Raw genomic sequence first — 12,937 nt, 5'->3', positions numbered from 1 at the left:
ATCAGTGCTATGTTCTTCTCCATTTCTGGGTACTTTATATCGCCACTGCTAGTCTTCAGACCAAATATTTTTGTTCTAGTACTAATCCACTGACAGTTTATCAATTGGGGCATCTCCCAAATGAAGCTCACTTACATCAGTTATTGCCTGTAACCTTCATTCTACGTCATTTTTCTGTAGGGGGTTGTTGAGAAACTGTTAAGAATTTATGAAATGCATTATCAATATTATAATGCAAAAAAACTAAGGAAGATGAAAACTTCATCCGCAAACAGGATGACACTAGCTCCTGTCAGGTAATACTTCCCTCGATCAATGAAAATGAAAAAGGATAGGTCCCAGGATTAATCCTTGTGGGACCCCGCACTCAATTGTCTTTTTCTAGATAAAAATGAACCGCTCTGAATCACCTGACACTGGTTGCATAGATAAGATGAAAACCATTCTATGTTTCCAGTAAATTCTTCCAAAATAAGATGTTCCTTGTGTACCACCTTTTGCGTCTTTTTTTTTGTCGTTTCCTATGGTCAAAGAATACATATCTAGAATCATAGAGGTATTTTGCTTTGTGTTGGGTGGTTTAAGTCCCAGAGCTCTAAAGTATAACCTCTATCATCCATTTAGCAATTAAAATACTATGCAGTTCCAACGTAGGATTTCACAAGGTGTAACAAGTGCTGCAAGTGCATCTAAATTACAATCCTTAATCTTCTTTCTGTTTACGTTTATCTTCTGCTTGATACCTTTCTTTGTCTTTGGAAGCGCGGGAAGCCAGATAAGAATCAAAAGAATACAAAAGTAGTGAAAATATTATTATTAAAGCTCCTCCCATTACCTCTTTTGTCAATTCCGTGCTGAAAAAGCAAATCGATATTAGACAAGTTAAAATTATAGATGATGAATTTGAGAAACATTTAAGAATGCTATCCCCTTCCTTGAGGATGAGTACAATGAGTAAGCTGCTAATGTTGCCGATTATTATCACGGCCCAAACATATGCATCAAATCCTTCGAAGAATCTCATCTCTGGTATATCACCTGTAGGATTCGAGTCTTTGCCGATCATTCGCGATAATATCGTCATTGACCTAATGAAGAGACTGAGTAGCAAACCCATGAAATTTATGAGCATGTTACTGGTCCATGCGTTGCGAGCACTCTGGTTCAGTTTTTCGGACAATGCAGCGGACAATCCCGATATTATACATATGCAGGCAACTGCAATCAGTCCTTCGGCTGCGGCCCCATCAAGCTCAAGAATTCTGCGAGGATTTCCCCCAAAATGAATAAGGGAAACTCCTAAGAGAAGAAGAAGTATTGATACCCATTGCACTTGCCTTAGTCTATGTTTCAATATCAAGAGACTAAATAAGCCAGTTGTCACTATTTTTAGCTGAGAAGTCAAATCAAAAATCGGTGCATCTATGCGAGATAAGGCAAAAAGCTTTAGCTTTGTTTGCAGCATAACCTGTGCCGCTGGTATCAAAAGCATTGCAAGACGCAAGTAATTTTGAGAACACTCCGTGTATATAGTTTTGAAGACAGTTTTTGCATTCCAATTTTCGTAACTTAAGGCGAGAAAGAAGCACAGGAAAAGCATCATAGTATCTTCAGTTAGTACTACTGATTCTTCCGAAACCGTCTTCGACTGCCGTCTCATTATATGCTGGCTACACAGGGTGTCTAATGTGTTAAAAACGGGGAGTAAAATTAAACAAACCTTTAATGTTTTACTGTACATTTCGCTCTTCGAATTTTTGTTAGGAATTTATTGATATCAATGAAAAGGATTGTGAAAGGCAAAATATGTATGTTAATGAGCAAGAATGCTGGATGGAGTCTACATTTCGTCTTGAGGTTCCTTCATCAACTTTGATGTCTGTGAATATTTTTCGGTTTTTTCTTAATGCGATCTTAAACTGCAAGATTCAGTAAATTGCAACTATAATTTTTTTGCAATGACGCAACCAGGGAGAATGGTAGACAAGATCCTTTACATGAAATTTTATGCTTAAAAAAAGCTCAGGCTTTTATTGGATGTCATTTTACCTCTTAACCCGTTTGCTATTTTTATAAGAAAATTTGAACATATGAGCTCTTTAAAAAACTGGCCAAGGAGTAGTACGAGGGATCATCTTTGCTTCAAGATTCAATGGTTTTTTGTTTTGTTTTAATTTTTATTATTACAAAATAGTATTCTAACTTACCAGTTTTAAGTATTTATCTACAGAAACCGTTGATTAGATTGAAGCATTTGTTGGAGATAATTTTTTACCCCCCCCCACCACCAATAGGTAAATCATCGGCTCTTCCCTACTCGATTATTTTTTTTTTACAGCTAATAATGACGACCGGGACACAGGGAATATAAATGACGACCGGGACACAGGGACACAACTACAACGGGGACACCGGGGGAAACAGGGGGATGTAAATGACGACCGGGACACCGGGACAGGGAATGGTCGATTAGCAATCACCATCAACAAAGCTCAAGGGCAATCATTAGAATCATGAGGTATAGATCTGAATACAGATTGTTTTCCCATGGACCATTATATGTTGCATGTTCAAGAGTCGGTAAACCTGACAATCTATTTATATGCAAAGACAATGGGACAGCAAAGAATGTTGTATATTCGCAAGTTTTACGTAGTTAAAACCATATATATATATCTATCTATATTCACAGGTGGGACATAGGGACACAACTACAATGGCGCGTAACTATTATGGCGCGTAACGACTTACGCGCGCGGGGGGGCTTGGGGGGGGCGCGAAGCGCCCCCACCAACTAGGTGTTGGGGTGGCGCGAAGCGCCACCCCAACAGCTAGTATATATATATATCTATATATATAAAAATAAGTTGTCTGTCTGTGGATGTGTGGATGGATGTGTCAGGTGACGTCACCTGAAAAAACTGGATTAGGTGACGTCAAAACTGAAAAAACTAAAAAAAGGCAAAAACTACAAAAAAAACTAAAAACTAATAAAAAAAATAAAAAAGCTAAAAAACTAAAAAAACTAAAAAAAGGTAAAAAACTAAAAAAACTAAAAACTAAAAAAAAACTAAAAAAGGTAAAAACTAAAAGAACTAAAAAAGAAAAAAATAAATGACGACACTCAAAGAGAAAGCGACCAGGACAAAAGGAATGTTCGATTAGCAATCAACAAAGCACCGGGACACAGGGAGTATAAATGACGACCAGGACACAAGTAAAAAAAAAAATTAACAAAACTAAAAAGAAGGTAAAAACTACAAAAAAACTAAAAAGAAAAAAAAACTAAAAACTAATAAAAAAACTAAAAAATCTAAAAATCTAAATAAACTAAAAAAGAAAAAAAAAGGAAAAAAATAAAGGAGAAAAACAAAACTAAAAAACGAATGTATATACAGACCGGTACACCGGGATACAAATGACGACCGGGACACAGGGAATATAAATAACGACCGGGACACAGGGACACAACTACAACGGGGACACCGGGGGAAACAGGGGGATATAAATGACGACCGGGACAAAAAAACTAAAAAGAAATAAAAACTAAAAACTAATAAAAAAAACTAAAAAATCTAAAAATCTAAATAAGCTAAAAAAGAAAAAAAAAGGAAAAAAATAAAGGAGAAAAACAAAACTAAAAAACGAATGTATATACAGACCGGGACACCGGGATACAAATGATGACCGGGACCCGGGACACAGGGAATATAAATGACGACCGGGACACAGGGACACAACTACAACGGGGACACCGGGGGAAACAGGGGGATAACCTGACAATCTATTTATATGCAAAGACAATGGGACAGCAAAGAATGTTGTATATTCGCAAGTTTTACGTAGTTAAAACCATATATATATATATATATATCTATATTCACAGGTGGGACATAGGGACACAACTACAATGGCGCGTAACTATTATGGCGCGTAACGACTTACGCGCGCGGGGGGGCTTGGGGGGGGCGCGAAGCGCCCCCACCAACTAGGTGTTGGGGTGGCGCGAAGCGCCACCCCAACAGCTAGTATATCTATATATATAAAAATAAGTTGTCTGTCTGTGGATGGATGGATGGATGGATGGATGGATGTGTCAGGTGACGTCACCTGAAAAAACTGGATTAGGTGACGTCAAAACTGAAAAAACTAAAAAAAGGCAAAAACTACAAAAAAAACTAAAAACTAATAAAAAAAATAAAAAAGCTAAAAAACTAAAAAAACTATAAAGGTAAAAACCAATAAAAAACTAAAAAAAAAACTGAAAAAACTAAAAAAAGGCAAAAACTACAAAAAAAAACTAAAAACTAATAAAAAAAGTAAAAAAGCTAAAAAACTAAAAAAACTATAAAAACTAAAAAAAGGTAAAAAACTAAAAAGAATAAAAAATAAAAAAAAACTAAAAAAAAGGAAAAAACTGAAAAATAAGCTAAAATAAAGGTAAAAACCAATAAAAAACTAAAAAAAAAAGGAAAAAACTAATAAATGACGACACTCAAAGAGAAAGCGACCAGGACAAAAGGAATGTTCGATTAGCAATCAACAAAGCACCGGGACACAGGGAGTATAAATGACGACCAGGACACAAGTAAAAAAAAAACGATTAGCAATCACCATCAACAAAGCTCAAGGGCAATCATTAGAATCATGAGGTATAGATCTGAATACAGATTGTTTTCCCATGGACCATTATATGTTGCATGTTCAAGAGTCGGTAAACCTGACAATCTATTTATATGCAAAGACAATGGGACAGCAAAGAATGTTGTATATTCGCAAGTTTTACGTAGTTAAAACCATATATATATATATATATCTATATTCACAGGTGGGACATAGGGACACAACTACAATGGCGCGTAACTATTATGGCGCGTAACGACTTACGCGCGCGGGGGGGCTTGGGGGGGGCGCGAAGCGCCCCCACCAACTAGGTGTTGGGGTGGCGCGAAGCGCCACCCCAACAGCTAGTATATATATATATATATATATATATTATATATATATATATATATATATATATATATATATATATATATATATATATATCTATATATATAAAAATAAGTTGTCTGTGTGTGGATCTGTGGATGGATCAGGTGACGTCATGTTTGTCCGCATATGACGTCTGAATTATTTCACACTAATACAAAAGAAGAAAAAAACTAAAAAAGGTAAAAACTACAAAAAAAACTAAAAAGAAAAAAAACTAAAAAAGCTGAAAAACTAAAAAAAAACTAAAAAAAGGTAAAAATCTAATAACTAAAAAAAAAAACTGAAAAAAATAAAAAAAGGCAAAAACTACAAAAAAAAACTAATAAAAAAACTAAAAAAGCTAAAAAACTAAAAAAACTAAAAAAAACTAAAAAAAGGTAAAAAACTAAAAAAAACTAAAAACTAAAAAAGAAAAAAACTAAAAAAAAGGAAAAAACTGAAAAATAAAAGAGAAAAAGAAAACTAAAAAAATATGAATAAATATATATAAAAATAAGTTGTTTGTGGGTTATGTCTGTCTGTCTGTCTGTCGAGTGACGTCGTGTTTGTCCGCATATGACGTCTGAATTATTTCACACTAATACAAAAGAAGAAAAAAAACTAAAAAAGGTAAAAACTACAAAAAAACTAAAAAGAAAAAAAAACTAAAAAAGCTAAAAAACTAAAAAAAACTAAAAAAAGGTAAAAAACTAAAAACTAAAAAAAACTGAAAAAACTAAAAAAAGGCAAAAACTAAAAAAAACTAAAAACTAATAAAAAAACTAAAAAAGCTAAAAAACTAAAAAAACTAAAAAAAGGTAAAAAACAAAAAAAAAACTAAAAACTAAAAAAGAAAAAACTAAAAAAAAAGGAAAAAACTGAAAAATAAGAGAAAAAGAAAACTAAAAAAATATTAATAAATATAAAAAATATAAATATAAATATAATATAAATTAGCAATCATCAAAGCACCGAGACACAAATGACGACCGGGACACAGGGAGTATAAATGACGACCAGGACATAAGTAAAAAAAAAAAAAAAACTAAAAAAATGGTAAAAACTACAAAAAAACTAAAAACTAATAAAAAAACTAAAAAATCTCAAAATCTAAATAAACTAAAAAAGAAAAAAAAGAAAAAAGGAAAAAAATAAAGGAGAAAAACAAAACTAAAAAACGAATGTATATACAGACCGGGACACCGGGATACAAATGACGACTGGGACACAGGGAATATAAATGACGACCGGGACACAGGGACACAACTACAATGGGGACGCCGGGGGGCACAGGGGGATATAAATGACGACCGGGACATAAGGAATATAAATGACGCCCGGGACACTCAAAGAGAAATCACAGACTGGAACACCGGGACACAAATGACGACCGGGACACAGGGAATATAAATGACGACCGGGACACAGGGACATAACTACAAAGGGGACGCCGGGGTGCACAGGGGGATATATAAATGACGATGGCGACTCAGGGAATGGTCGATTAGCAATCACCATCAACAAAGCTCAAGGGCAATCATTAGAATCATGAGGTATAGATCTGATACGGATTGTTTTCCCATGGACCATTATATGTTGCATGTTCAAGAGTCGGTAAACCTGACAATCTATTTATATGCACAGACAATGGGACAGCAAAGAATGTTGTATATTCGCAAGTTTTACGTAGTTAAAAACATATATATATATATATATATATATATATATACTAGCTGTTGGGGTGGCGCTTCGCGCCACCCCAACACCTAGTTGGTGGGGGCGCTTCGCGCCCCCCCAAGCCCCCCCGCGCGCGTAAGTCGTTACGCGCCATAATAGTTACGTGCCATTGTAGTTGTGTCCCTATGTCCCACCTGTGAATATAGATATATATATATATATATATATATATATATATATATATATATATATATATATATATATATATATATATATATATATATATATATATATATATATATATATATATATATATATATATATATATGGTTTTAACTACTTAAAACTTGCGAATATACAACATTCTTTGCTGTCCCATTGTCTTTGCATGTAAATAGATTGTCAGGTTTACCGACTCTTGAACATGCAACATATAATGGTCCATGGGAAAACAATCTGTATTCAGATCTATACCTCATGATTCTAATGATTGCCCTTGAGCTTTGTTGATGGTGATTGCTAATCGACCATTCCCTGTCCCGGTGTCCCGGTCGTCATTTATATCCCCCTGTTTCCCCAGGTGTCCCCGTTGTAGTTGTGTCCCTGTGTCCCGGTCGTCATTTATATTCCCTGTGTCCCGGTCGTCATTTGTATCCCGGTGTCCCGGTCTGTATATACATTCGTTTTTTAGTTTTGTTTTTCTCCTTTATTTTTTTCCTTTTTTTTCTTTTTTAGTTTATTTAGATTTTTAGATTTTTTAGTTTTTTTATTAGTTTTTAGTTTTTTTTTCTTTTTAGTTTTTTTGTAGTTTTTACCTTCTTTTTAGTTTTTCTTAATTTTTTTTTTTTACTTATGTCCTGGTCGTCATTTATACTCCCTGTGTCCCGGTGCTTTGTTGATTGCTAATCGAACATTCCTTTTGTCCTGGTCGCTTTCTCTTTGAGTGTCGTCATTAATTTTTTTCTTTTTTAGTTCTTTTAGTTTTTACCTTTTTTAGTTTTTTTTAGTTTTTTAGATGAAATTTTTTTTTAGTTTTCTCCTTTTTTTCTTTTTAGTTTTTTATTGGTTTTTACCTTTATTTTAGCTTTTTTTTCAGTTTTTTCCTTTTTTTTAGTTTTTTTTTTTATTTTTTATTTTTTTTAGTTTTTTACCTTTTTTTAGTTTTTTATTTTTTTTAGTTTTTTAGCTTTTTTACTTTTTTTATTAGTTTTTAGTTTTTTTTGTAGTTTTTGCCTTTTTTTAGTTTTTTCATTTTTTTTTTTTAGTTTTTTATTGGTTTTTACCTTTATTTTAGCTTATTTTTCAGTTTTTTCCTTTTTTTTAGTTTTTTTTTAGTTTTTAGTTTTTTTAGTTTTTTACCTTTTTTTAGTTTTTTTAGTTTTTTTAGTTTTTTAGCTTTTTATTTTTTTTATTAGTTTTTAGTTTTTTTTGTAGTTTTTGCCTTTTTTTAGTTTTTTTAGTTTTTTAGCTTTTTTATTAGTTTTTAGTTTTTTTTGTAGTTTTTGCCTTTTTTTAGTTTTTTTCTTTTTAGTTTTCTTGTAGTTTTTACCTTCTTTTTAGTTTTGTTAGTTTTTTTTTTTACTTATGTCCTGGTCGTCATTTATACTCCCTGTGTCCCGGTGCTTTGTTGATTGCTAATCAAACATTCCTTTTGTCCTGGTCGCTTTCTCTTTGAGTGTCGTCATTTATTTTTTTCTTTTTTAGTTCTTTTAGTTTTTACCTTTTTTAGTTTTTTTAGTTTTTTAGATGAAAATTTTTTTTAGTTTTTTCCTTTTTTTCTTTTTAGTTTTTTATTGGTTTTTACCTTTATTTTAGCTTATTTTTCAGTTTTTTCCTTTTTTTTAGTTTTTTTTTTATTTTTTATTTTTTTTAGTTTTTTACCTTTTTTTAGTTTTTTTAGTTTTTTTAATTTTTTAGCTTTTTTACTTTTTTTATTAGTTTTTAGTTTTTTTGTAGTTTTTGCCTTTTTTTAGTTTTTCAGTTTTTTTTTTAGTTTTTTATTGGTTTTTACCTTTATTTTAGCTTATTTTTCAGTTTTTTCCTTTTTTTTAGTTTTTTTTAGTATTTAGTTTTTTTCGTTTTTTACCTTTTTTTAGTTTTTTTAGTTTTTTAGCTTTTTTATTTTTTTATTAGTTTTTAGTTTTTTTTGTAGTTTTTGCCTTTTTTTAGTTTTTTTAGTTTTTAACACCTAGTTGGTGGGGGCGCTTCGCGCCCCCCCCAAGCCCCCCCGCGCGCGTAAGTCGTTACGCGCCATAATAGTTACGCGCCATTGTAGTTGTGTCCCTATGTCCCACCTGTGAATATAGATATATATATATATATATGGTTTTAACTACGTAAAACTTGCGAATATACAACATTCTTTGCTGTCCCATTGTCTTTGCATATAAATAGATTGTCAGGTTATCCCCCTGTTTCCCCCGGTGTCCCCGTTGTAGTTGTGTCCCTGTGTCCCGGTCGTCATTTATATTCCCTGTGTCCCGGGTCCCGGTCATCATTTGTATCCCGGTGTCCCGGTCTGTATATACATTCGTTTTTTAGTTTTGTTTTTCTCCTTTATTTTTTTCCTTTTTTTTTCTTTTTTAGCTTATTTAGATTTTTAGATTTTTTAGTTTTTTTTATTAGTTTTTAGTTTTTATTTCTTTTTAGTTTTTTTGTCCCGGTCGTCATTTATATCCCCCTGTTTCCCCCGGTGTCCCCGTTGTAGTTGTGTCCCTGTGTCCCGGTCGTTATTTATATTCCCTGTGTCCCGGTCGTCATTTGTATCCCGGTGTACCGGTCTGTATATACATTCGTTTTTTAGTTTTGTTTTTCTCCTTTATTTTTTTCCTTTTTTTTTCTTTTTTAGTTTATTTAGATTTTTAGATTTTTTAGTTTTTTTATTAGTTTTTAGTTTTTTTTTCTTTTTAGTTTTTTTGTAGTTTTTACCTTCTTTTTAGTTTTGTTAATTTTTTTTTTTACTTGTGTCCTGGTCGTCATTTATACTCCCTGTGTCCCGGTGCTTTGTTGATTGCTAATCGAACATTCCTTTTGTCCTGGTCGCTTTCTCTTTGAGTGTCGTCATTTATTTTTTTCTTTTTTAGTTCTTTTAGTTTTTACCTTTTTTAGTTTTTTTTTAGTTTTTAGTTTTTTTAGTTTTTTACCTTTTTTTAGTTTTTTTAGTTTTTTAGCTTTTTTATTTTTTTTATTAGTTTTTAGTTTTTTTGTAGTTTTTGCCTTTTTTTTTAGTTTTTTGTCCTGGTCGCTTTCTCTTTGAGTGTCGTCATTTATTAGTTTTTTCCTTTTTTTTTTTAGTTTTTTATTGGTTTTTACCTTTATTTTAGCTTATTTTTCAGTTTTTTTTCCTTTTTTTTAGTTTTTTTTTATTTTTTATTTTTTTTAGTTTTTTACCTTTTTTTAGTTTTTTTAGTTTTTTTAGTTTTTTAGCTTTTTTACTTTTTTTATTAGTTTTTAGTTTTTTTTTGTAGTTTTTGCCTTTTTTTAGTTTTTTCAGTTTTTTTTTTAGTTTTTTATTGGTTTTTACCTTTATAGTTTTTTTAGTTTTTTAGCTTTTTTATTTTTTTTATTAGTTTTTAGTTTTTTTTTGTAGTTTTTGCCTTTTTTTAGTTTTTTCAGTTTTGACGTCACCTAATCCAGTTTTTTCAGGTGACGTCACCTGACACATCCATCCACACATCCATCCACACATCCACAGACAGACAACTTATTTTTATATATATAGATATATATATATATATATATATATATATATATATATATATATATATATATATATATATATCTATCTATATTCACAGGTGGGACATAGGGACACAACTACAATGGCGCTTAACTAATATGGCGCGTAACGACTTACGCGCGCGGGGGGGCTTGGGGGGGGGGGCGCCAAGCGCCCCCACCAACTAGGTGTTGGGGTGGCGCGAAGCGCCACCCCAACAGCTAGTCTATATATATAAAAATAAGTTGTCTGTGTGTGGATCTGTGGATCTGTGGATCAGGTGACGTCACCTGAAAAAACTGGATCAGGTGACGTCAAAACTGAAAAAACTAAAAAAAGGCAAAAAACTACAAAAAAAACTAAAAACTAATAAAAAGAATAAAAAAGCTAAAAAACTAAAAAAACTAAAAAAAGGCAAAAACTACAAAAAAAACTAAAAACTAATAAAAAAGCTAAAAAACGAAAAAAACTAAAAAAAGGCAAAAACTACAAAAAAAACTAAAAACTAATAAAAAAATAAAAAAGCTAAAAAACTAAAAAAACTAAAAAAAGGTAAAAAACTAAAAAAAACTAAAAACTAAAAAAAAGTAAAAAACTGAAAAATAAGCTAAAATAAAGGTAAAAACCAATAAAAAACTAAAAAAAAAACTGAAAAAAACTAAAAAAAAGGCAAAAACTACAAAAAAAACTAAAAACTAATAAAAAAAGTAAAAAAGCTAAAAAACTAAAAAAACTAAAAAAAGATAAAAAACTAAAAAAAATAAAAGATAAAAAAAACTAAAAAAAAGGAAAAAACTGAAAAATAAGCTAAAATAAAGGTAAAAACCAATAAAAAACTAAAAAGAAAAAAAGGAAAAAACTAAAAAAAATTTTCATCTAAAAAACTAAAAAAAACTAAAAAGGTAAAAACTAAAAGAACTAAAAAAGAAAAAAATAAATGACGACACTCAAAGAGAAAGCGACCAGGACAAAAGGAATGTTCGATTAGCAATCAACAAAGCACCGGGACACAGGGAGTATAAATGAAAAAAGCTAAAAAACTAAAAAAACTAAAAAAAGGCAAAAACTACAAAAAAAACTAAAAACTAATAAAAAAAATAAAAAAACTAAAAAAACTAAAAAAAGGTAAAAAACTAAAAAAACTAAAAACTAAAAAAAAACTAAAAAAAAAGGAAAAAACTGAAAAATAAGCTAAAATAAAGGTAAAAACCAATAAAAAACTAAAAAAAACTGAAAAAACTAAAAAAAGGCAAAAACTACAAAAAAAACTAAAAACTAATAAAAAAAGTAAAAAAGCTAAAAAACTAAAAAAACTAAAAAAAACTAAAAAAAGGTAAAAAACTAAAAAAAATAAAAAATAAAAAAAAACTAAAAAAAAGGAAAAAACTGAAAAATAAGCTAAATAAAGGTAAAAACCAATAAAAAACTAAAAAGAAAAAAAGGGAAAAAACTAAAAAAAATTTTCATCTAAAAAACTAAAAAAAACTAAAAAAGGTAAAAACTAAAAGAACTAAAAAAGAAAAAAATAAATGACGACACTCAAAGAGAAAGCGACCAGGACAAAAGGAATGTTCGATTAGCAATCAACAAAGCACCGGGACACAGGGAGTATAAATGACGACCAGGACATAAGTAAAAAAAAAAACTAACAAAACTAAAAAGAAGGTAAAAACTACAAAAAAACTAAAAAGAAAAAAAAACTAAAAACTAATAAAAAAACTAAAAAATCTAAATAAACTAAAAAAGAAAAAAAAAGGAAAAAAATAAAGGAGAAAAACAAAACTAAAAAACGAATGTATATACAGACTGGGACACCGGGATACAAATGACGACCGGGACACAGGGAATATAAATGACGACCGGGACACAGGGACACAACTACAACGGGGACACCGGGGGAAACAGGGGGATATAAATGACGACCGGACACCGGGACAGGGAATGGTCGATTAGCAATCACCATCAACAAAGCTCAAGGGCAATCATTAGAATCATGAGGTATAGATCTGAATACAGATTGTTTTCCCATGGACCATTATATGTTGCATGTTCAAGAGTCGGTAAACCTGACAATCTATTTATATGCAAAGACAATGGGACAGCAAAGAATGTTGTATATTCGCAAGTTTTACGTAGTTAAAACCATATATATATATATATATATATATATATATATATATATATATATATATATATATATATATATATATATATCATATATATATATATATATATATATATATATTATATCTATATTCACAGGTGGGACATAGGGACACAACTACAATGGCGCGTAACTATTATGGCGCGTAACGACTTACGCGCGCGGGGGGGCTTGGGGGGGGGGCGCGAAGCGCCCCCACCAATTAGGTGTTGGGGTGGCGCGAAGCGCCACCCCAACAGCTAGTATATATATATAAATGTAATAGAAATTGAAAAGAATACATAGTCAAAGGAAACTCCGTTTTATGTTGATATATAAAGTTCAGTTCCCTTTCCTATATTCTATTATGTCATCAATTTCTCAGGAATATCACTCACTTAAATTTCATATAATCTACACAACTT

General features: G+C 31.0%; 1 protein-coding gene across 1 annotated transcript; it reads right to left on the bottom strand.

Moving 5' to 3' along the window:
- Positions 1 to 703: 703 nt before the first annotated feature.
- On the bottom strand, positions 704 to 1,660 carry LOC136043410 (UDP-N-acetylglucosamine transporter-like). The gene has a single exon (XM_065728319.1). The coding sequence runs from the start codon at positions 1,658 to 1,660 to the stop codon at positions 704 to 706; it is 957 nt and encodes a 318-aa protein (XP_065584391.1).
- Between the last annotated feature and the right edge of the window lie 11,277 nt (positions 1,661 to 12,937).

The sequence above is a fragment of the Artemia franciscana genome, unplaced genomic scaffold (assembly GCF_032884065.1).
Source record: "Artemia franciscana unplaced genomic scaffold, ASM3288406v1 Scaffold_5767, whole genome shotgun sequence".
NCBI lineage: Eukaryota > Metazoa > Arthropoda > Branchiopoda > Anostraca > Artemiidae > Artemia > Artemia franciscana.
Note: the sequence above shows the minus strand (reverse complement) of the source record. Positions and strands in the feature narration are given on the sequence as shown.

Bases quoted from the DNA above. Each gene is read 5' to 3' on its own strand.
- LOC136043410 (XM_065728319.1), bottom strand. From the start codon at position 1,660: ATGAGACGGCAGTCGAAGACGGTTTCGGAAGAATCAGTAGTACTAACT.